Here is a 22913-nt window from a genome sequence, read left to right on the forward strand (position 1 = left end):
TCGGCGGTGCCCCTACCCCTTAATTGAAGGTGTTCCGCCGCTTCTGAATTGGAAATTGTTCAAAACAGTCGAGAAATATTTCAATCATGAAGGCTAAATACCAATTAGTAGCCGACATTTTTTTCGAAACGTAGACATAAATGACGCTGTAAATTCAATTTATGGCGAAGTGAAATACACTGTAAACTATTTATATACACTGTGCTGTAAACAACACAGTGGATGATAGGGTTGGAGGCGCCAATTCCATTTATTTTGCTATATACTTTGTAGTTTTCAAGTATTTTGACAGAAAATATAATTTAGAAAGAGTGTATGATGAATTCAGTGAGGTCCTGCTTGCTTTCACTTGTCTCGAGAAAACAATTGACTTGCTCCAGAGGAGTAAAACATTGGATAGACGGCAAACCGAGAAGAAAACATCCTGTAAATCCAGAAATTGAAGATCGGCTTCCAGGTACGGATTACTATGGCAAATAACATTGATTTTGCATGAATAAATCATAGGTTTCTCGTATCCTTGCTTCAATTTTAGCCCTTAGCTTTGATAGCCCTTAGATTGATGGGAAGGGGACTTTGACCACCCAGATGAGGTTCTGATTGTAGTCCCACTGATAAAGATGCTGTTAACTAGTTAAGATGGATGCCAAACACATTTTAATTTTTAACTTTTTACATGCTAGATACCAATGTGTGCTGACAGGGGCTTTGTGTAATGTGTAGTAAGGACAAGGACTAAGGAAGCACCGTCTTTAAGTGAGTTTGCCACTACTAGCCACCCCCTAATGAATATTTCGCAATATGCCTGTTGAGGCATTGGGCCCAGTTGTTTCCTTCAGCAGTGGTTGCCTTAGTTCCATGCAAAATAATAATAAGTTCTATCATTTTAGAGTCATATTAGGTTAGCTAGGTTAGGTTTATGATGCATTGTTAACATGTTTCAGCTGCTTTTCAGTAAACAAGTACATATCGGAAGGTACCAGACCAGACAACCGGGTCTATACATGGGGCTATGCTGAGCTGGGAGCTCTTGGAAACAGGAATCTTCTGAGACCTAAGAATGGGAAGAAGCCATACACCTATCTGCATCGCCCAATGAGGCTCTGGTTCGCTGAGCTTAACAAGGCAAGTGATCATGATAAGTTTTGTGGCACGGAGGTTAGACAATAGACATACATCATTGCAGCTTCCATAATCCATCCCTTTGTGTGACTGTGAGAAACTGACAGGAGGTAGATTCAGAGGAGTGGTGCTGACTATGCAATGTCTGTTTCAGGTGACAGATGTAGCCTGTGGGTATGGCTTCACTGTGATGGCTGTGAACAGACCTGACTACAAACTGTTTGGCTGTGGTCTCAACACAAGTTCTCAGATAGGTGAGATGTCATTGATGGATTGACAACCAGAGTTATAGGGGTTATAGGTAACATGTGACCTTTGCTTTATCCCATTGCTGTTTGGGGTCATGCACTTGGCCTTCATAAGTTGAATAGGGGGGGGGGGGGGCTGAGGTCTTCCAGAGATTCCTTGGACTGCAATCAAGATAGTGTCAGTGTGCAAAGTTCACTGTTGATGTTCCAGTCACTATTCTAGCATTTTATGACCCATGAGGTCACAATTTGTGTATCTCATGGGACGGAGTAGGGTTCATCATAACTTTCAGGCAGCTTGCCCACATGGCACCTCTACTAAAAACCTTCGAGGATTTATTGATAGGACTGTCACACTACTACTCCCCAGATATTTCACTTCTCCTCACCTCCCGCCCCACCATTCTTTGGACAGGCCAGCAGGAGGCACGTGCTGGCCATCCTCTGGAGAGGGTCACATCTCCAGTGCCCATCACAATACCTGTGGATGATCCCAGCATCAAAGTCACAGCGGTAAGTAGTAAGTACATATGTCAGTGTGCTAGGTATTCTATTTATGCCATTCACCGATGTCAAATCGTACCTGTATTTGCTTATTGAATGTTCAGAGTACCTATAGATGCATTTGGATTCTATCAATGGCATCAAACCAGCGATGCGGAGCCGTGGAAATTTCAGACAGCTTCGGCTCCGGCTCCGGCTTCGGAGAAATAAAATCGGCTCCGGCTCCGGCTCTGGCTGCGGGTGAAATGGCATGGCGGCTCCGTCTCCGGCTCCGGCTCCGGGCAAAAATGTGCCGGCTCCGGAGGCTCCGGCTCCGGCTCCGCACCCCTGCATCAAACGCATTTATCTATTTTCATCCATAGGAAATCTTTTTTCCTTTCGCTTTGCAACTATTGCATGACTTCTTACAGCCATTTTCATCCTCCATGAGCCCGCCTCACGGCACGTCCCGTCCCTGCCCTACAGGTGGCGTGCGGCCGGAGTCACACAGCGTTCGTGACCAGTGACGGCGCCGCCTACACGCTCGGTAACAACGCGTACGGCCAGTGCGGGAGGCAGGTTCTGGAGCGGGAGGACTACAGCAGTAACGCCACTGTGCACAGAGTGCCTCTGGAGCTGCCCGTGCGGACCGTCACCTGCGGCCAGGACCACACGTGAGGCGGGACGCCGGACGGGTGGGGGATGGTGGAGAGTGTGGGTGGGGTGTAAAAGGGCGCCGCGTAGGCCATTTTGCGTTGGTGGAGTTTGGCTTTGCTCTACGTACATACATACATACACATTTATTTTCAACATTACAAATGAGCAAAACATACACAAAAATATTATAAGATTGGTGCAAAAGAATAAAAATTCTTAAATTAAAGCACCTCTCTTAATCAATCAGTATAAAATAAACATGAGTATTACATAAAAAACACAACATAATATGAAACAAGTCTGTTTGACCACCGCCAAGCCGCGCCACACCCACCGCTCGCTGGTTGAAATTAAAGTTGCTACCCCCAGGCGACACGACGAACCGTCCGGCCCGCCGTCCGCCGCTGGATGCTATTGGATGGTGGACGAAACCAAGGAAGGGAACCTGGGCATATTGGGCTCTCATTATGCATTTACGGAATAGGTACAAACTCGCTAGCTTTGTTCGTCCTACAATAAATCGTATTCAGCCAACTTCAGTCAGACTGGTCGATCTAATAAAAGTAACCGAACTTGTGAAATTGGCGACTGGTAATAACCTGGAGCCGTTTGATCCAAAATCGGCAGGAGGCTACGCTCGCATGTGATAATGTAACTTACGGGAAGTGTAGCGTGTTCCGTGTATTTCAGAACTTATGGGCGAACTTATGGCCAGGTGTACTGCTGCGGCTGGCTGCCACAGTGTGTCTGTGACTGGGTTCCCTGGCTGTTACAGCATGTTTGTGACCGAGTGCGGCTGGGTATACTGCTGCGGCTGGCTGCTACAGTGTGTTTGTGACCGGGTTCTCCGGCTGTTACAGTATGTATGTTTGTGACCGAGTGCGGTCGGGTGTACTGCTGCGACTGGGGCCCCATTGTATGTTTGTGACCGGGTTTATTTTACCCGGCAGAATGTTTCTGACCGAGTGCGGTCGGGTGTTCTGCTGCGGCTGGGGCGCCGACGGTCAGCTCGGCAGCGGCGCCTTCGACAGCCGCTGGCAGGCGCTACCGGCCGGCGGAGACCTCGAGGGAGAGCGGATCGTCAAAGTGGCCTGCTCGGCCGACTGTGTGCTGGCCGTCAGCGGTGAGTGGCGCGGTGCGGATCCGACAAATGGGCGAGGAAGACTGTCGTTGACTGTAATAGCTAGATGAGTGTCATTTTTTTTCCAACGAGCATTCTTTAGCAGGCCTTTTTTAGTAGGCGTTTTGTTTCAAAGCTGCCCCTCTATGAACATATCATTTTTCGCTGTCTCGCACAAATGTGATGTTCTCGACTTCGATGGCTATATGTTACTTCTTTCTTCTTTCGTGTAATGAATGGCCCTGTGGTCCCGTTTTATTACGTTGCGACCCCTCTTCCCACAGAGTCTGGTGACGTGTTCGGCTGGGGTAACTCGGAGTACGCCCAGTTTGCCAGTGTGACCGAGGAACAGCAGCTGAACGTACCCCGGAGGCTGCCGCTCGGTGTTGGACGGGTCACGGATGTGGCCAGTGCGGGCACCATGTGTGCTGTGCTAAACGGTCAGTTGGGGCGCGGAGAGTGTGGAGGGGGGGGGGGGGGGGGGGGGGAGCGGCTGTACTGTCAATTTCAGTAGTATCGGAATCGGACACGTTGCTGACGGAAGGCAAATCATGAGTATTTGGGTTTGATTGTGCATTGCAGTCAGCTGTTGTTGAGTTTTATCAATGGAATGTTGTGGCACAGACTGACTAGTACCCGACACTGCGCCGTATCTTATCAACTGTGATCTGGACTTCGTGGTCGTTTGTCCTTCTTCTTACTTTTATTACATAGGGATTCGAGTGACGCATTACGGCCAAGACGCTCATACTGAAACTGTAGTAACCGGTGTTTGACTTTGCTATCTGCTCCGCTTTCTCGGTATGCTGAAAGACGATAGAGATGTTGATTCACGGATTAGAAAGCCCAAGAACTCAGCGATACTGAGCCACCGAATGGGCGATTTCGAGGATCGAGTTCTCATATTTTTGTCACAACATAGGACACTACATGCGCCCTAACATGTACCGATGAATGTTGAACCGGTTTGTTTTTGTCATCACTTACAGCCTACATCGTGTTTGCAGATCGAGGAGAGGTGTACGTTTGGGGCTATGGAATGCTCGGCAAGGGCCCGGAGCTGGACGTATCAAAGGAGCCCTCTCTGATACCGCCGACGCTGCTGGGACGGAACGACTTCAGCCCCGGTAAGGGACGCGCGGCCCGCCCGGTGCATCAACAGTCGACTGTTCATAGTGATGGGTAATGCTGACTCGACAAATATCTATGCCTGCAATGGTTTGGGGTGGACCTGGATGGGCGCCAATATATATGCCGTGCCGGCGCCCTTGTGTCCTTCCTTCCAAGTGCATCCATTCATTTTTTATGCTCACTTGTTTTTTATCGCCTAACACCTGGTTCTCCCACAGATAACACCCCCGTCTCGGTGGTCTCTGGCCTGTACCACCTATCGGTCACCACCAGTGGCGGTGACCTGTTCACGTGGGGTCACAACCGGCACGGCGCGCTCGGCCTGGGTCACACCGAGGACCGCCTGTTCCCGCTGCGGGTCTCAATCCCCGCCCGGGTCACAAAGGTGGCCTGCGGCGTTGACCACATGGCCGCACTCTGCAGGGAGTACATCTGAACCAGGTACACCGGCGACAATACACAGCTGATCTCTAGTCAACACAGAGTGGTCTGATCTGAAGTCTACGCTGATTGATTGAAGGGTGTCGTGAGATGAGTTACGTGAAAGAGCCAGAAGCACGGAACATATAACCGTAGATGTTCAGATGTCAGTATTGTCGATGGGGTTTGAAGGCGCGCCTCGGCTGGGAAGTTGTTGCAGCGGTTACAAACTGAAGTGGGGCATGTCCCGAACACCGTTGTCGGTCACAACAGACCACTTTTCCCTGAAACGGGAGGTTTGACGTTGACGTCCCTTGGCCATCGCTCGGCTCGTCACATTAAACACTGCTTGGGTGGAACTGGAGGCGTAGCTCGTGGGCTACTTTTAGATAGCATGCTTGAATAATCAGTTTGCGTATCGAATGGACATGTTCAGGAGCATTTGCAGCCTGCGTGAGAACATCCCATCATGGACGGTCTCAGATCAATGGATTGGCCCCGCTATCGGTCGCGAAATTTGAACTAATGTTTTAAAGAAACAATTACACCCACTGGGCCATGATGATGAATACTGAACAGTCAACTACCATGATTACCAAGCTCGACACGACATTGCTAGCACGGCTGCAACTAAGCATCAACCATTGCGGCGGGTCGAGTAAGAATGTCTTATTGATCGCAGCTCACACGCCAAACGATACAAATGAAAAAGATCGTTTCTCTCTGAGCGGACTTGAAAGCGCTATCAGGCAGAACGACAGGCGTGGGCGTGCCAATTTCGCCAATCGTCGAGAAAGAATGCCATCGTTTCCAGACATTACGTAACCACCAACCAGGAATGTAAGCCATTCCGAACCCACATCATTGATAGTCGCGGATAGGCATCACCATCAAAAAGCAAACGTCCACGTTATCACGTAAACCACTCCGTATAGTTTTATTTTTCAATATGGTGCAGACTTACAACACTGAATCGGCAACAGGGCCGTGTCGCCCGGACAGGCCGGCGGGGCGGGCCGGCGGACCGGCCGTACCGCCGCACGGCCAGAGAGTGAGCTGTATTAGAGGTCCGCGCGCGCGCCGCGGCGGGCCACGGCCGCGCGCGGTCACTACAACACCGAATGGATGACAGCACATAAATTTTCCGTATGAAAGACTTAGAAAAACGGTCCAAAAACACAACACACACGGATGTCGTCGCTACAGCGTTATCAACTTAAGCACACACTAAGACCCGAACTATGACCTCACAGAAGACCCCGGGGCGGCTGTCAGGTGCCAATCGCTAGTTTCAACACGCACAGGATCACCACGCATATTAGATATATACGGCCGCAGTGGGCCGGCCGGCTGGCTGGCTGGCTCGCTCTCGCACGGTAAGTAGGCAGGCGAGTGGTGGGGCGACGAGCGCCCGGCGCCGCCGGCGGCTGCGCGGCTCCGAACGGTCGCGACCCTGAGCTCAAATCCAATATCGTATCGTCACGCTACGCATTGATCAAAAATACCCCATATGCATGTTCATATACATTGTTATCCAGAGCGCAGACACACTAATGCAGCGGCGGCGGCAAAAACACACGGGTAATTGACATATATAGGGGTCGGGGCGGTCGGCAAGACGCGCCTATCCAAAACAGAACAAACCGACCCCGTTCAATACAACTGAACAGACAGGCGCGAGCATGAGGCAAAAATCAACGTCTATGTAATGAGAACTCGGCACGTGACAACTTTCGCTAAGAGATATACGAAAAAAATATCAACAACACTCAAGTAATAGTATACGGGACACATGTTTTATACGTCGTCGGCGGGGCGGGCAGCGCGCCGGCCGGCCGGAGCCGGCTGGACGATGGGCCCGCCTACCCTGCTCAGGTACGTGAGGCCGCGGCTCCCGGCCGGCACCCGCGCCCCCATCTCGCTACATTTGGAACACTGCAATACAGTACGTTGCACATTGGCCCACCGGCCGCGCATAGCAAACGGGTGATGACGTTTCAATTGCTACTTTGTACGCATTTTAATTATTCAACACTAACACTGGGAGGCAGACGAACGTAATGCCTCGCAAGATACGCGTCATTTGTACGCTAGGCGTATTAGATGTGAGGGACGATTCGCCCCAGGGTTGGCGTCATTATTTTGGTCGTGTAATATAAGCACCACAATGCACATGTAGGGACATAGCTATACCATAAGCAATTTCAACACCTCAGTACGTCACGAGATTCAAGGCAATCCCACAGTAAGCACGACAAATCAATATTATTTACCACTGAAATGCAAATTCACTAGTGATGGCATACAATTTCAAGAACGACACTGTCGAGATCGAGTCAAAGATTTAACCCGCGAGTTGCTGGGGGGGGGCGTTAAACGCCCCCACTTTTTTCGCCGGGCCATAGCATAAAAACGGCGCGCCGCAGGCGCGCCAAATTTTGGGTACCTGTAGGGAATTGATTGAAGTTTATTGTGACAAAGTTTCAAAAAAATCAGTCGGAAATTTTTTGAGATATCGAGGTTTTAGTGACGTCATGATTTCTGACTTTTCGACCAAAAACGGCATATGTTCAAAAAATCATATAAAATCACAGAATAGGCATACAGACATGCCGTAAACGCCATTAGACTGCCAATACCATGATGAATCAAATGGCTATCTTCGATTATTGATTATCGTTCCGCATTTTCCAAAATATTGAACTGAATCTTGGCGATTTTTCGTGACTACTTCACGACCATGATACATGAATTTTTTAAATTGAACTTTTTGAGCCAAACACGTACATATATGATAAAATGAATGTCACCATCGTGTTCTACGCCCCAAATTACCTATAAAACATGTGTCACAGGCTGCGAATATCAGTTTTGATTTTCGGGGATATGTGCCTACCCGGTTGACCTGTCCTTGACCCTGACCTATGCTTAACTGACCCCTATATGAAGCTGACACTCTTGTAGGCCTTATAAGATGGATTGTGCACCGTTTTGACAGAGTTTATGGCGAGAGGCGCCCATTGCGAAGTCCTGAAGTCCATGCTACTGAAAGCCCGATTTCAGGTGTTTGACCTGACCTTGACCCGACCTGTGACCTCAAAATTCAACTTTTAAGTACTCATCTAAAGCGTCTCGTCGCGCTCTTTCGTTTGCCGCCTCGTGCGTTTCGCTGCGCCTATTGGTTCTCGAGTTATCGGCTGGGGGCGTTTAACGCCCCCCCCCAGCAAACGGTGGGTGGCGAAATACCCCAGCAACTGCCGGGTTAAACAGCTCATTGAGTCGGCACCTGACAGCGCCCCGCCCATCCCCCACAGTGACCCGCACAGAGGACACGAGCCGCAGCAGCGCGGCCGACAACACACCACCGAGGAGAGGGGGCCCGCGCGGCCAGAGGCAGCCGCGCCGCCGCCGGCCGGCCGGGGCCGCGCGGAGCGACGGCGCCGCGCGCGGCCGCCGCTCCTCCGGCCCCGCCCAACGCACAGCGCGGCAAAGACGGACAGACAGTTACAGCAAATTAAAACAGCGGCGTCACCAGCAGTAGCAACAGCGGCAGCAGCGGCAGCAGCACACGCACACCAGGGCGGGGTGCGGGGCGGCGGCCGGCGCCCTCCGGCCGCCCAGTGCTGCCCCGCGCCCCGCGCAGAGAGATAGAGACAAAGGTGGATGAGTGAATAGCGCAGCGAAAAATCATACACCAACAAAACAACTGGTAGACAGCGTATTCAGCGAACGGGGCACATCGGGTATCTGAAACACACGGGCGGGTAGAGATGGGTGTCAGTAAACTCGGCACCCGAACGGACCCTGCTCTAGGTGTGAGGAAAAGGACCGGCAAGAGAACAATGCCCAATCACTGGCACGGGCGGGCGGAGGAATTACACTTCTCTAACAGAAAACACTTCACAAGCAAGTGCTAATTGTAAAGAAAAAAACACGTCTAAGGCCTGATACCCGCATCAACTATGACGTCCCAGACGATAACTCGGAACACGGGATAAAATAAAAGCGATCGACGCTACTGTAATGTTTCACTACTAACCAGTAAAACGCCTTTTGGGCGAAGAACGAGCGAGCGAGATAGTGAGCCCTGCACGTGCAGAAGGGCGAGAGGGTACTTCCAACGGGCTTGTGCAAAGCACCCTTCTAACCGGTCGCTAGCGGTGTACCAAATTTGAACGCAATCGGCCCAGCCGTTCCTGAGATCTGGAAGCGGCATTCTGCACGTGCGCACGTGCAAACGGGGTCCAAAATGACTTTTGCACGGCACCCTACTAACCGGTCCCCAACCGTGTACCAAATTTGAGCGCAATCGGCCCAGCCATTCTTGAGATCTGGAAACGCCCCCTGCACGTGCGCACGTGCAGTAGCACCCTAACTGCAACACATGGGAATCCATTGCCTGGTGGGTGCCTACCTGTATGCCAAGTTTCACCGAAATCGCCCCAGTAATTACCGAGTTACTGAAATGGGAACAAATTTGGCACCTCTTATTGTTGTATTTTGCACGTGCACTGGGGGTGACCCACATGCATCGAGACTATCCTATTTTGGGTAGAAGGGATGCTGCTACCCTACAAAAATTACCGCAAGTCAATCGCCCAAGCGGCTGCTGAGATATGAGCCTCTCAAAATCACTACTTTTGCAAAACAGCTTGAACACCCTTGACTTTTCACGTGGCACGTGCCACGACGGTCACTGAGATGTATCAAAAGTAGTCAATTACGGGGTAGAAGGGATGGGGCTACCCAGCAAAAAAGACCGCAGGCCATTCGGTCCAGCGGTTGCTGAGATATAAGGCTCTCAAAAGCGTTACAGGCCGGGCCGGGCCGGGCCGGGCCGCTCATACTGAGATTTTTCCGTTATATTGAAAAGACTCACTTCGCTCGCTGCGCTCGCTCGCTCGTAACCAAAAAGACCCGTAAAAATGTAGCAAATCACAATGCTACAGAAGCAAGCTGTAAAATCACCTACGCCGTGTAAATTCCCATTTCACCCATTACAACACAAATTGAAGTTAAACACAGCTGCCAGTTCTATCAAAACGGTACATATCAACAAGTGTGTCGATTGCCTCGTGAGGGAGGGTCTCAGGCGCCCTAGCCCCGAGCGTGTGTCACTTACCGACACTACAGACAAGTGACCGTCGGTGAAGACCAGCGCTAGTTGTCGCCGGCGCCCGGGTACGCGCCGTACTGGCCGTACCCGCCGGGCGCGCCGGCGCCGTACGCCCCTGCGAAGCTGTGCTGCTGGGGCTGGTAGCCGGCCGGCGCGCCGCCAGCCACGGAGGCCGCCGGCGCCGCCGCAGACTGCTGCTGCTGGCGGGGGAGCGAGGGAGGCGCCGGGTTAGACACGGTGGTCGATCGGGGCAGCACAGACGTGATGAAACATCAAAGATTGATTGAAAATTAATCCAGCACAAGGCGAAACATTTATCCCTGTCATTCTGAAAGCCACCGGAAGCCAAATGTGTAAGCGAAATTCGTATCCTATAAGATCGGAGACACTCTCGCCGACTTGGTGTAATGTCAGCTTTATCCAATACGCAGTTGTAAGAATGTACTTGGCAATCACGAGCCGTGCCGAAGAAATATCCGTAATTGCTTACAAGCATGTTTATAATTTATGACATTTTTTAGCTATTTAGCTATCCTGAGCTGAAACAAATATCGAAAAATATAGTTGAATTTTGTCATACCAAAATCCCATGAAAATGTCGGTTCTCGGTTATCTATAATTCAATAACAACGAATCTAATCCGTACTTTTCCTCCCTCAACAGAAATCAACAATAACCGGACGATTCGCCACGCCGCCCGAATATAATTACGTAACAATACACCATCACAAAACAAGGAAAACACCGCGCCCCACCGCGCCTCCCCTACGTCATGACACACACCCGATCGGGGTCCGGCCGGTTACCTTTGTCAGTTTGATCTGCTGCTCGAGGTTGGCCGCCTCGGTGACCAGGCCCTGTGATCGGTAGTACTCCACCCACTGGGCGCTGTAGTCGGCCTGGGTGCCGTTGGCGGCTGGCTGGGCGGCGCCGCCGGCCGCCGGAGCGCCGCCCGGGTCGCCGCCGCTGGCCGCCTTCAGCTTGCTCTGCTGCTCGATGGCCTCCGCCTCACGCACCATGCCCATGTTGCGGTAGTACTCGGCCCACTGAGCGCTGTAGTCGGGCTGACCCGGCTGACCGCTCAGATTCGAGCCGGTCGCTGGAGGCACACAGGGGAGGGATGCATGATTAGTCATTGGCAAAAAAGTCATTGACAAACAGTGCATTGCTTAGTGCAAACCTCTCCTCTTATCGTTATCAATCCGGACTATCCGGATCATGAAAAAAATGACTATCAGAACGTCGGCCAACTAGGAACCATTTCCTTTGAACCCCTCTCCATATTCAAACAGATTGATAAAAAAAAACACAATGATGATGATTTGGTGTTTTAGGGCGCACCAGCAACGAGGCTATATGGCGCCCATATCTAACCAATCTTCCTCAAAGTCGGGGGTTAAAAATCACCTGAAGCCCGGAGGCCGTGATGAACGAAAAGAGACGAAAGGAATCGAGAAAAGGGGAGTCGTCGCGGAGAAGTGTTCTCAAAGAGAGCTGGGGGCCACGCAATCCAAAAAACCGCAATCGCTCAGCGTCCAGTCTCGGGCACTCGACCAAGACGTGTCGGACCGAAAGTCGGTCACCACATCTGGTACAAATAGGCCTGGAGCCAACGCCGATAAGGAACCCATGGGTGCCATAAGTGTGCCCGGTACGAAGCCGGCAGAGGACCACCTCCTCGCGTCGCGATCTGCGTGAGGCCGACAACCAGGTAGCTAAACCTGGCTTGATACGTAAAAGTTTGTTACCGTGGGATTGGCTCCAGGCCTCCTGCCACTTTCCGAGGAGGAAAGAGCCCACCGCCGGTACAAAGTCCCTGGCGGGTAGAGGGAATCGGCGGGAGCACGGATACTGCGCAGCATGGTTCGCAGCTCGGTCCGCCCGTTCGTTGCCGTGAATACCGACGTGGCTAGGGATCCAGCAAAAAGACACCGACGTACCCTCTCGGTCGAGGGCTGTCACACGAAGAAGAATCTCCTGTGCGAGGGGGTCAGAAGGATAGAATTGTAACAAGGACTGGAGACCACTCAATGAGTCAGAAAGAATAACATATGACCGAGCGGGATTAATCTCGATAAAACACAGGAGTTTGAGGATAGCGACCAATTCGCAGGAAAAAACGGATGCATGTTTAGGTAAGGTAAAACACCGCACAGCGTCGCCGCAGACGAAAGCACACCCGGCACCGTCATCAGTCTTTGAGCCGTCAGTATAACAGGCTATGTAGTCAGAGTACCTTGAAATATGCTCCAGCGCACGAGCCTTTAAAACAGCTGGAGGGATGTCGCCTTTTCTCACATCGGTGAGGGAAAGGTCCACCTTTGGCGGGACTTGTCTCCACGGTGGGACAGATGGCCACTCCTTACGCATGACCCCCCGAAGTTTAATGTGAGCTTCCGAGAGCAGCGATTGCATACGAGAGCAGAAAGGGGGGTAGCGGACAGTACGTCCACCTTCTCCGGTTCTGAAAAGCGCCAGGTTGGCACGTGAGAAAACTGCATCATAGGCAGGGTGGTAAAAAAAAAAAACACACAAAAAGCTGATGAAAAAACAACAGTCAATCTGAACGGCGAGCCGGGTACATATCCAAAGCAATCCCGCCGTCCGTAAGTATGCAATTCTAATTAATATGTTGTTTGTATGTATGTACTTACCAGGTGAGCTCTGCGGCTGCTGCCTGGGCGCCTGTCCCTCTGCCTGTACTGTACTCACTAGGTGAGTTCTGCGGCTGCTGTCGGGGCGCGGCGCCGGGCGCCTGTCCCTCTGTGTGTACTGTGCCTACTCACCTGGTGAGCTCTGCGGCTGTCAGGGTGCCGCGTTGGGCGCTTGTCCCTCTATGTCTGTATTGTACTCACCTGGTGAGCTCTGCGGCTGCTGTCGGGGCGCAGCGCCGGGCGCCCGCCCCTCTCCGTGTACTGTGTCTAACCCGGTGAGCTCTGCGGCTCTCCCTCTGTGTGTACTGTGCCTACTCACCTGGTGAGCTCTGCGGCTGCTGCCGGGCGCCTGTCACTCTGTACCTGTGCGGTACTTACCTGGTGAGCTCTGCGGCTGCTGTCGGGGCGCGGCGCCGGGCGCCTGCGTGCCCTGGCCGCCGTAGTACTGCGGGTAGTAGCTGTTCCAGCTGTTGTCCTGCTTGGGCGGCTCGTTCTGCTGCTGGCCCCACACGCCCGGCTGGTGGAAGTTGTTGCCCCAGCCCTGCGGCGGGTAGCCACCGGGACCACCCGGTCCGCCCGGGGGACCGCCGGGACCGCCGAACGGTCCGCCAGGACCACCGGGCCCTCCTGGACCTCCTGGTCCGCCAGGACCGTACGGCTGGGGAGGGGACGGCGCATCGGGTCAGTGGGAGGGGGACACCCGGCACGGGACGGAGGTGAATCAACGACGGGAAAGGCTACTCAAGACACTTCACTTCCCGACGGTCAGATAAGGCGACATCGTCCTATCAGAGTCGAGTGGTTCTTGTAAAATGACGGAATGCTAATGATTCAATGAGGCATTATGAGGCCCTCGAAAGATAGTTGGCAACTGAACGAGTACAGCTTCAGAAAAGACTGCGCTTGACACCTCATGAGATGCAGCGTAGTATGAATTCTGAGGATGACAAATATTAGTCGATCAACCAGAAAAGGTAATATTGCGCTTTACTCATGCCAATTCCGTTAACGCCACTTACTTTAGGACTTGACAGGTTAAACACCATTTACAATACCATTATTTAATTTCTATTGGGTTATTTAATTTCGGGCGGGAATGGACAGCCGCCGACAATACGACAGTCGGGCTGTCAGATAGAAACGAGCTGGCAGTGTGCCTGCCGGCCACCGCTGGCACCCGGTCTCAGGCCTCTGCGGACAGGTGTGTGACCCAGGCTGGGCCGAGACACCGGACTCGGCCCTATCACCCCGGCAACAGCTGCTATCCCACCCACAGCCGAGCCACGATAATGTGGGCGCTATAACTCAGCCGCATTTTATCGCTATCTTATCAGAAACGGCAGCTACCACGTATGTGAGAATCAGATTCTCAGGTTGACCACCAAAAACAGGTATATCAATGAAATAGCAGCCCGCCTTCCCACAATCCCCTCCCTGTTCATGGGTACTCACTATGCCGACTTTCTCGCAGATCAGTCGTTTGGCGTGCTCCACCTGGTCAGGACTGCCTTTCACCAGGAATATCTTCTCGTTGGGGTTGGGCGGCGGTCGCCGGTCGAGCTCGCAGTGCGCTCCCGACTGCATGTTGATGGCCTTGATGGTCTCGCCGCCCTTGCCGATCACGATGCCGCACTTGTTGGCCGGCACGGGGAAGCTGATCTCCTGTTTGCCGTCCCTGCCCATGGGGCCGCGGCCGAAGCCGCCGCCGGCTGCGGCGCCACCCCCGCCCCAGTTGCCGTTCCGACCCCCGCCGAAGCCGCCCATCTGTTGGTCGCGCTTCATCACACTCTCGATCAGATCCTGGACGATCACCTTGGCGTGCTCGATCTGGTCGGGCGTGCCACTGACGGTGGCCGTGCGCTCGTTACGGCCCGAGATGTTCTGTTGGAACTGAATGTTGGCACCGGTGTCGTTCTGGATCTTCTTTATCATCTCTCCGCCCTTTCCGATCACCACGCCGACGGCTGCCTGCGGCACGGTGATCTGAAACACGGGGCCGGAGCGCATGGTCAGGTGGGAGGAGGTGAGGTATGTACCGCACGGTGATCTGAAACACGCAGCCACAGCTACGCACGGTGAGCTGGGAGGATGAGAGAAATCAAGGTAGGACACGAGGGGAGGACAGAGGTCTGAGCCGGGCAGACACCATAGAACTAGGAGAAACTGAGGCACCAATCAGGAAGGAGCGATACGGCGAGGGAATGGAAGAGTAGCCAGTCCACTCTAACCAAGTCACGCCGAAGTCAAAGCACTTCGCGTCAAAGCACAATAACGATTATTATTGGGCAGCCGTAACGAATAAGGTATACACTACAGCACCCATATGACAGGGTTAATTGGCAGCATTGAGACAAGTCCGGTACTGAAAAACTGCCAGCATGTCGGGTGACTAAGTCGTTGCATATCAGGAGCTGAATTTGAAAACGCTGGTAAAATACCGATTCGGCCAGCATATTCGGTCAAATTCACGTTAAATTAGGCTGATTTAATTGAGGACAAGTGACGTTCAGTTTGTGTCAGAATAGCGAGGGTCCGGATTCGAGTAAATGTGTGTCACTGGTCGACGTCAGCCGGCGTATATTGCATGACTCGGTTTGCATGACCGAGCATTTCGGAGAGCACCACGTGGCACGGCCCGGGTTCCCACAGCCGACGGGCGCGCAGGGCGCCGCGCACGGAGCTGTCCACCGATACAGAGGCCAGTAGCGGGCAGTACCAAAAGCCGCCGCGCCAGCCAGCGCCCCACTACCACTATCAGCCTAATCTCCCAAACTAGTTTGCTGCAAGCTTACCAGTTTGCAAAACAATGCACGGGACACGGAATGAAGTACATTTCGGGGACCGCCGCCCGGCGAGTCAGCCGTGCCCGTTCACTGACGCCATTCGAGAAATTCCCCGGACGTCATGGGAAAGTGACGTTATCCTACACCATCCGCTATCTGCATACAGGAAAAGATAGCTATCGCGCCGCCTGTACACACAGTCAGGGAACCATTCGCGACGTCCGCTGCCACCGACGGAAACGAGCTCTCAGCAAGTTACGGCCAATGAAGTGTCACAGCATGATACATAAACAATCGTTTTCGAATTAGGCAACATATATTACCACAAACATCAAACAAAATTAAAAGTGTAGAACCTTTTTGGCGGAATTAACCGCAAACAGCGCGGTAAAATGTAAAATAACACTTTGAAATGCAACAGCCGATTGCCGAACGCCAAAAAGGGACACTGATAACCTCGATCAGCCCAGCACGAGCCGGTGAGACCCTACTTACCTATGTCGCAGCGCCGATAACGTGACCGCTGCGCACACCCCGGGGACGTGTCTCCAAGGAGGGGGTCGGCGCCCGGCCACTGCACCCACCTCAGCCGTAGTGCCGCCGCCGAAGCCGCGTCCTCCGAAGCTGCCCATGCGTCCGCCGGGCGGGCAGAAGTTGTCCTTTTCGGCCATCAGCTCCACCACCAGCTGTTTGGCGTGCTGTGGAGGCCAGCGCACACCGGTCACAGACAGCGGCGACCGCGGCGACTGACAGCCGCGCCCACGGCCAATCGCAATAACACGGTGACGAAACTCTGCGACCGGCGCCGCCGAGCGGCCGAGCTGGCAGAGAACGGGCCGCAGAGCGGGCAAACACGGTCCAGACACCGGCGCCGCTACCCGGGGTCAGCGCACGCGCACAACTGCTCCCGATTGATGATGGTGTTGATTTGGGTGTTTAGGGCACTCGGGCTGCGGTGGGCATCGGACCCCATAACATCATATTAGAAAGCGTTGGGTAGGTCAAAGAAAGTCAAAGGAGGGATTTATACACGGCCGGTGTTCAGTGCGTAACAAGCAGGCCGACAGTCGATTTCGCGTGGTTGAGTGTTATTGAGACAGCTGCAAGCGTAAAGCGATCGAATATGCAAACACTTACACGACTCAGTTTCCGTGTTTTCGTATAGTTGGTAAATCTGATGACACTGAGATCGACAGAAAACCCATTGCACCATTGCACGGGTCGGCACTGCAACATAAGCCAATCACTCCTTGTTTACGATATATGTTACGAGCATCCCATCGGAATACCCACTGATGACCATAAACAATACCGAGTGTGCCGCGCCCGGGTCGGGGCCATCCCGCCCCGCAGAGCAGGGGGAGCGGGGCACGCGTGCCTACCTCGATCTGCTTCGGATCGCCGCTGATTCGGAGAGGCTTCTCGGGGGCGTTGGCGTAAATACCGTCTTGTATGACGACCATTTTCGAGCCGCTCTTGTCCTGCAGCTGCTTTATCGTTTCGCCTCCCTTGCCTGTCAACAGACATTGCTTTATAGAAAAGACACAGTGGCAGTTCTTTTAATCCGGAATAACTTCACTGGATAATCAATTACGCGCTTCAGGGAAGCCAAACTAAAAAGGCATCTTCATCTTTTTAGAACGGAAAACGCTGCCACCAACTGCAACAAAATAACTAATGTAGTCATCCATTCCATGTTGCATGCATCCATGAGTCCATGAATCAGAAGACAATTATGTAAGAAGTTTGAATAGCATTTCCTCCAGCGGTGGTGGATAGTAAAATAACACCAACAAAGCCAAACGAGGACCCAGCCGCCGCTGAAACATCTCCAATCCACAGCTCGACAGTCGGTCACTCAGTCACGCGGAGAGCCGTCTCCGGCCTACCACAACGCCGTCGCTACTCACCGATGATGAGTCCGACCTTGGAGCTGGGCACGATCATCTCGTCGGTACTCTGGCCGGGCTGGTCGCCGCTGCCCACCATCATGTCGCCCAGGCCGCCGGCGCCGCCCATCATCCGGTCTCGGTCGCGCTCGTTGGCGCGTGACGCCACGATGGCGTTGATGAGCTCCTTGGCGCGCTCGATGGCGGCGCGCGAGCCGGTCAGGGTGCACAGCCGCTCGTTGCTCATCTCCATGGCCTGCGGAGACATCTGGATCTTGGCGCCGCTCTCGGCCTGCAGCCGCGATATGGACTCGCCGCCGCGGCCGATGATGAGGCCCACCATGCGGTCGGGCACCGTCATGTCCTCAGACTCGACGCCGCCGACGCCGCCGTTGTCGCGCATGGCGGCCAGGCCGGGCCCGGCGCCGAACGGGTCGCCCATCACCGGCGGCCGCTTACCGTCGGGGCCTGCACCACCAGCGGGCGGTCAGTGGCGCCGCATGGGTGTCCCGAGTCAGTGGCTGACTGTTACAACCAGAGAGGTCTCCTCCTATCACGGACTGCATGCTCTGCTGGATTCAGGTAGACGATGGAACTACAGGTTGGAGGTTGATATCTGATAGGAGAGGCCATCTAAGGAAAGGACACGAGTGGGGACCTGAACTTAAAGTTTAAAAATTGAAAATACATAATGGTGACAATTATTTTTTTAAGGCCAACGAGAAGCATTTGGTTTAATGCTTAGAAAATGGAACTAAACATAGCTTATGTACCTCCACTTTACAATTTTGCTATATTATCCTTCTAAATGACTATATATAAACTTATCAATATATTTTAATTTTTATATATAGAAGTGGAGCTTACAGAAACTTTGTCATAGGTATTACGTATCCAATGGAAATTAAGTTTTTGCAACTGCTGACAAGTGATGCAAAAATTTCCTTATTGATCCAACAACCATAAGGCATAAGCATACCAGGTGAAATTAAATATAATAGGTGGAAAACAATAGAGGAGAGCACAGCAACATAAACAGGACAGTCTCAAGATCTACATATTATACTTATTGAATATTAACCATTAACGAAATGATCTGCACATGAAAGGTAAAATTTAGTCATAATTCATTTCATACATGCAGGGAGATAATCAAAGAATTTATTCCTTATTAAAACTCCATTTTCCCAGATGAAGACATGCCATTCAGCAGCACTGCATGATCCATGTTATCATAGAAATGCAAACATCACATAAATTGTGCCATACATACCCATATCCATGTCTGAATTATGGAATCTTTTCTGATTCAGAGGGTCAACTGCAGCAGGATTGACAAGAGCAGCAATCTAGAGAGGAAAATAGAACACAATTAAATTATAATCTACACAGGCACACATAGGTACTGAGTTGTGCTAAAAAAGTGCAGTACACAGTTTTTAACCAAGAAAAAACATAAAGTGGTGTCATATGTTGTCAAGATATAGTTTAGGTACAGATACAGATAAGTTTAAGTAAACTAAAAAGGCCAATCAAAATAGATACAAGCAATGGCACTCATGTCTTTAGAAAAAGCTGTGAAGCAAGCCAGTACCTTCTCACAAAAAGAAGAAAAACAGCAACAATAGAAATTAAGCAGTTAAGAACCTGTCTTTTTATATCTGAATCATGACTGTAGAATGAGGATGCAGAATTAAATTGAGTAATCAAAGAATATGCAATCGTTGGTAACTTTAAACTTCCTGGACATCAATTCAACTATTATTGTGCATTTGAAAACAAATATTGTATATAAATATAAACAAATATATATAAATATACAAAAACAAATATTGTAGTAAATATGAATACAATTTACATCAGCTAAATTGTAGAGGTTAGGCAATAGTTAGCAAATATATGCCTAACATCTCAACTCATAAGATCAACTCTTGTTGGTAGTGTTTAGAAGAATTTAAAATGATCACTTTAGAAAAAAATAAATGTGGTAGCACATTTTTTTTTTCAAAACAAGGATAATGCTGCTTGTAAGGCCACCTTAAATGGGTTGGTAAGAGGCACCCAGCAATGGTTTCTTGCACTCACCTAACATTTTCCTAGATTAACTTATCTTCACAAAATTGTTTTCACCTTCCTTAACAGAACCAGTTGCTGATGCTTGTATATGACAAAGCATTGAAAAATCACACAGTTTAACATGAGAAAATGGTTGGCCTTAAAAATTTAAGTGAAAGCAAGAATACCACATAACTTGGGCTTGAATATCTTTTGCCAAGTACTGTCAATGCAATAAGCTTCGCTTAGCAGGAGGCTCTGTCCTTGTGAACCCTTCCAAGCCAATGGATCATACTTTTTTAAAGGTACCCAGTGATACATTCACAGAGCAAAATATTCTCCCCAGATATCTGCCAATATACAGGGTGTTTCACAATAAACGTTACAAGACCAAAGCTCAATATCTCTGGGCATAATGACTTTATTTCTGCCAAAATTGCACCATATGCACCCAAAACCACAGAGACCAACATCCGTAAGTCCTACTCGAAGTGGCCGCCTCCAGCCTTCACAGCGGCAGCCAACCGTCTCCTGAAGTCACGGACTGCGGCACGCACAACCGCGTCGGGGATCTTCTGCCAGGCGCTGATCAGAGATCGCTTGAGATCGTCGATCTTCTTGTGCGGTTTGGAGCAGGCTTCCTTCTCGAGCACGGACCACATCGTGTAATCCATCGGATTCAGATCTGGGGATGATGGGGGCCACTGGTCCTTGGTGATGAAGGCTGGGCAGTTGTCTTCGCACCACTGTTGGGTGACGCGCGCGGTGTGGCTTGTTGCGCCGTCCTGCTGAAAAGTCCAGCTCTTGTCTCCGTACGTCTTCTTGGCCCACGGCTTCAGCGTCTGCTCAAGGATGGTCTCGATGTAGGTTTCTTTGTTGATTTTTACGCCCTCGGGCACAAAAACCAACGGCGACTTGCCGGCCTGGCTGACGGCCGCCCAGACCATCACGGAAGCGGGTTTCTGAGTCCGGAAGACTCGGCGGTGCTTGTCCGGCACGTTTCGGCTGTCTGTCGCCAGGACGCGGTCGTTCTGGTGGTTGAAACTGGCCTGGATGGAAAGCAGTTTTTCGTCGCTGAAGACAATGTTCCGGAGCCGGCCGTCTTGGAGCTGTTCCAACAGTAGTCGGGCCCTGGCCAGCCTTTTGGTCTTGGTTGCGGTGCTGAGCAGCTGACTGGCTTTCAGCTTGAACGGTTTCATCCTGAGATCGCTCCTCACCAGCCTCCACATCGTTGCGGCAGACATGTCGTGATCTCGGGCCATCTTCCTGATCGATCTTTTCGGATTCCTTCTGATCTTCTCTCGGATCTTCTTGATGATGCCGGGCGTTCTGTGCTGCCGTTTCCTGCCTCTTCCGGGACGATCTTCTGCAGTGCCGGTCTTCTTTACACGGTCTAAAGTCCTCCATATGATCATTCGGTTGAGTCCCAAGCCCTTTCCTGAATCCAAAATTTCACTGGGCGTTTTCCCCATGGAAGACTGATGGAGGATAAAGTCCCTTTTCATCCTGGATTTTGCGGCTTTCATCTTCAGGCGCGGGTGTGGAATTGTGTGGCGGCACGAAGGTACTGGACTCGAATGACCTCTAGACTGCAAGGAGGGTCAAGGTCTGTGCCCCCTGGCGACCGACGGCTGTTGCGGAGTTTCATGCACTAGTGCCCCTGATCCGCATCGCGGCGGGCCGCAGGGGGCACGCGTTAATCCACCCACGCATCCCAGCCGCCAGGTCGGCTCGCCGGCCGGCACGCAAGTCACCTTTCTGACACGAGGTAGGAAATGACGTCATTGCCATTGAAGCCTGTGCGTTGAAGACTTGAAATTCATACAGGAGGTGCGTAAAAGATACCTGTTGACTACACCACGCAGCCATGTACAGCCGTCTTCAAACAGGTCCGCGAGCAACAAGCTTATCACACAGGCTCTAGTCCTGATATTCGAGATAATCGCAGACTCGGGCCTCATTTGGATCAGTCTTTCATCTACTACACCCATTATCTGTCCAAAGGGCATTCAAAATGCAATTAACCAGGACCAGAATTGTGTGCTCTTTCCAATGGTGTATAGTGTTAAAAAAACACCTTTTAGTGCACCAAAATTGAGTGGGAACTCTTGTAACGGTAATTGTGAAACACCCTGTATATACTTTAAAGTTAAAGCACTTTCAATAACACAGGATTTTGAATACACAAGCTTAGAAAAGTGTCATCAGACATTTAAAAATCAAAGCATGGATGTCTGATTTACCACGTTCACTCTTCCAATGCCAAGCCTGCCCTGGAATTACTTATTGTTTAAGCCTGTAATTCAAGCTTTAAAATATAAGTTGAAACATGATGCCAGTTTGGCAAATAATTATTTATAATAAATTATACACAATTTATATCAATATGTTGGTATAAGCAAATGAAACAATGCATTTTACTGACCTGAGATTGACCCTGCATGTCTGCAGAGTCACAAGCAGGCAACCACTCCATTTCTGTATTTGATCTGTGACACCAAACCATGCACTGTCAGTATAAAATAATTGTGGTGACTTAAAAATACGAGATTAGCCCACTTCATGAAAATTATTTGGTTAGGTATAAATGCAACAATTTTATTCTGATCAACTGAAGACCAGATGGTCAAGAAAATGTTAATGCAGTAACAACCCCTTACAGCAAATCATATTTGTGAGAACAGCACATGCTACAAGGTTGTCAGGCACGCGCCATTTACGTCGACGGCACGAACTTTCCTTCAATTTATTTGAGAACGGGCGCCAGTAAGAAGTCAATATAGAGTTCTGAGTATTTTTAAGATAGCATCAAGTTTATAGCATCCCTTTCAAGCCTTGGAAAAGAAGGCGACAAGCATTTGCATCCTCCAAAACGTGCACGACAGCGATCGACCTTTTTATGTCTTCAGCAAAACTTCAGACCTCATTCCTAGAGTACAATGCTGATTGAGAAACAATTAACAATTTACCTGCTATTCTCCCTGCCCAAAAACAACGAAGATAAAGTTCCTATAAAAGTTGCTAAGAGTTCACAGATGTTCTACAGACATAACGCAATGGGCATCCAATGCCGGCCCCACGCACGCGCACAACGCGTCACACCCCTACGGATGTGACGCTTCTTGTGAAAATTAGAGATGGATAAAGACAAATTTCTTATTTCTCTCGGCGTCAGTGCAGAGGAAAATAAATGATATTTTTCAAAATCAAAAACAGGTCTAACGCAAATATTTAA

The 22913-nt window shown here is 50.9% G+C and overlaps 2 protein-coding genes across 6 annotated transcripts; one reads left to right on the forward strand and one right to left on the reverse strand.

The window, feature by feature from the left end:
- The first annotated feature begins 196 nt into the window (after window positions 1-196).
- LOC122390326 (RCC1-like G exchanging factor-like protein) lies at window positions 197-5245 on the forward strand. Of its 2 annotated transcripts, none has more exons than XM_043383136.1 (9): window positions 197-457; window positions 956-1125; window positions 1277-1376; window positions 1786-1883; window positions 2340-2527; window positions 3461-3633; window positions 3915-4070; window positions 4638-4757; window positions 4980-5245. In XM_043383136.1, the coding sequence occupies exons 1-9, from the start codon at window positions 316-318 to the stop codon at window positions 5195-5197; spliced, it is 1365 nt and encodes a 454-aa protein (XP_043239071.1). In that variant the 5' UTR covers window positions 197-315; the 3' UTR covers window positions 5198-5245. The 2 variants fall into 2 exon arrangements, with proteins under 2 accessions (XP_043239071.1, XP_043239072.1); XM_043383137.1 differs by having other exon boundaries at window positions 199-457; window positions 945-1125.
- Window positions 5246-8431: 3186 nt separating this feature from the next.
- Window positions 8432-22787, reverse strand: LOC122390328 (far upstream element-binding protein 1-like). 4 transcript variants are annotated; one of them, XM_043383140.1, is made up of 11 exons: window positions 22648-22787; window positions 22104-22167; window positions 18897-18972; window positions 17645-18091; window positions 17117-17247; window positions 16319-16432; window positions 14404-14934; window positions 13330-13609; window positions 11104-11396; window positions 10304-10491; window positions 8433-8928 (listed from the first exon to the last, which is right to left on the reverse strand). In XM_043383140.1, the coding sequence occupies exons 2-10, from the start codon at window positions 22152-22154 to the stop codon at window positions 10342-10344; spliced, it is 2073 nt and encodes a 690-aa protein (XP_043239075.1). In that variant the 5' UTR covers window positions 22155-22167; window positions 22648-22787; the 3' UTR covers window positions 8433-8928; window positions 10304-10341. The 4 variants fall into 4 exon arrangements, with proteins under 4 accessions (XP_043239076.1, XP_043239075.1, XP_043239074.1 ...); XM_043383139.1 differs by having other exon boundaries at window positions 10304-10494; XM_043383138.1 differs by having other exon boundaries at window positions 10304-10497.
- Window positions 22788-22913: the final 126 nt, after the last annotated feature.

Source organism: Amphibalanus amphitrite, unplaced genomic scaffold (assembly GCF_019059575.1).
Source record: "Amphibalanus amphitrite isolate SeventyFive unplaced genomic scaffold, NRLGWU_Aamphi_draft 000391F_arrow, whole genome shotgun sequence".
NCBI classification, from domain to species: domain Eukaryota; kingdom Metazoa; phylum Arthropoda; class Thecostraca; order Balanomorpha; family Balanidae; genus Amphibalanus; species Amphibalanus amphitrite.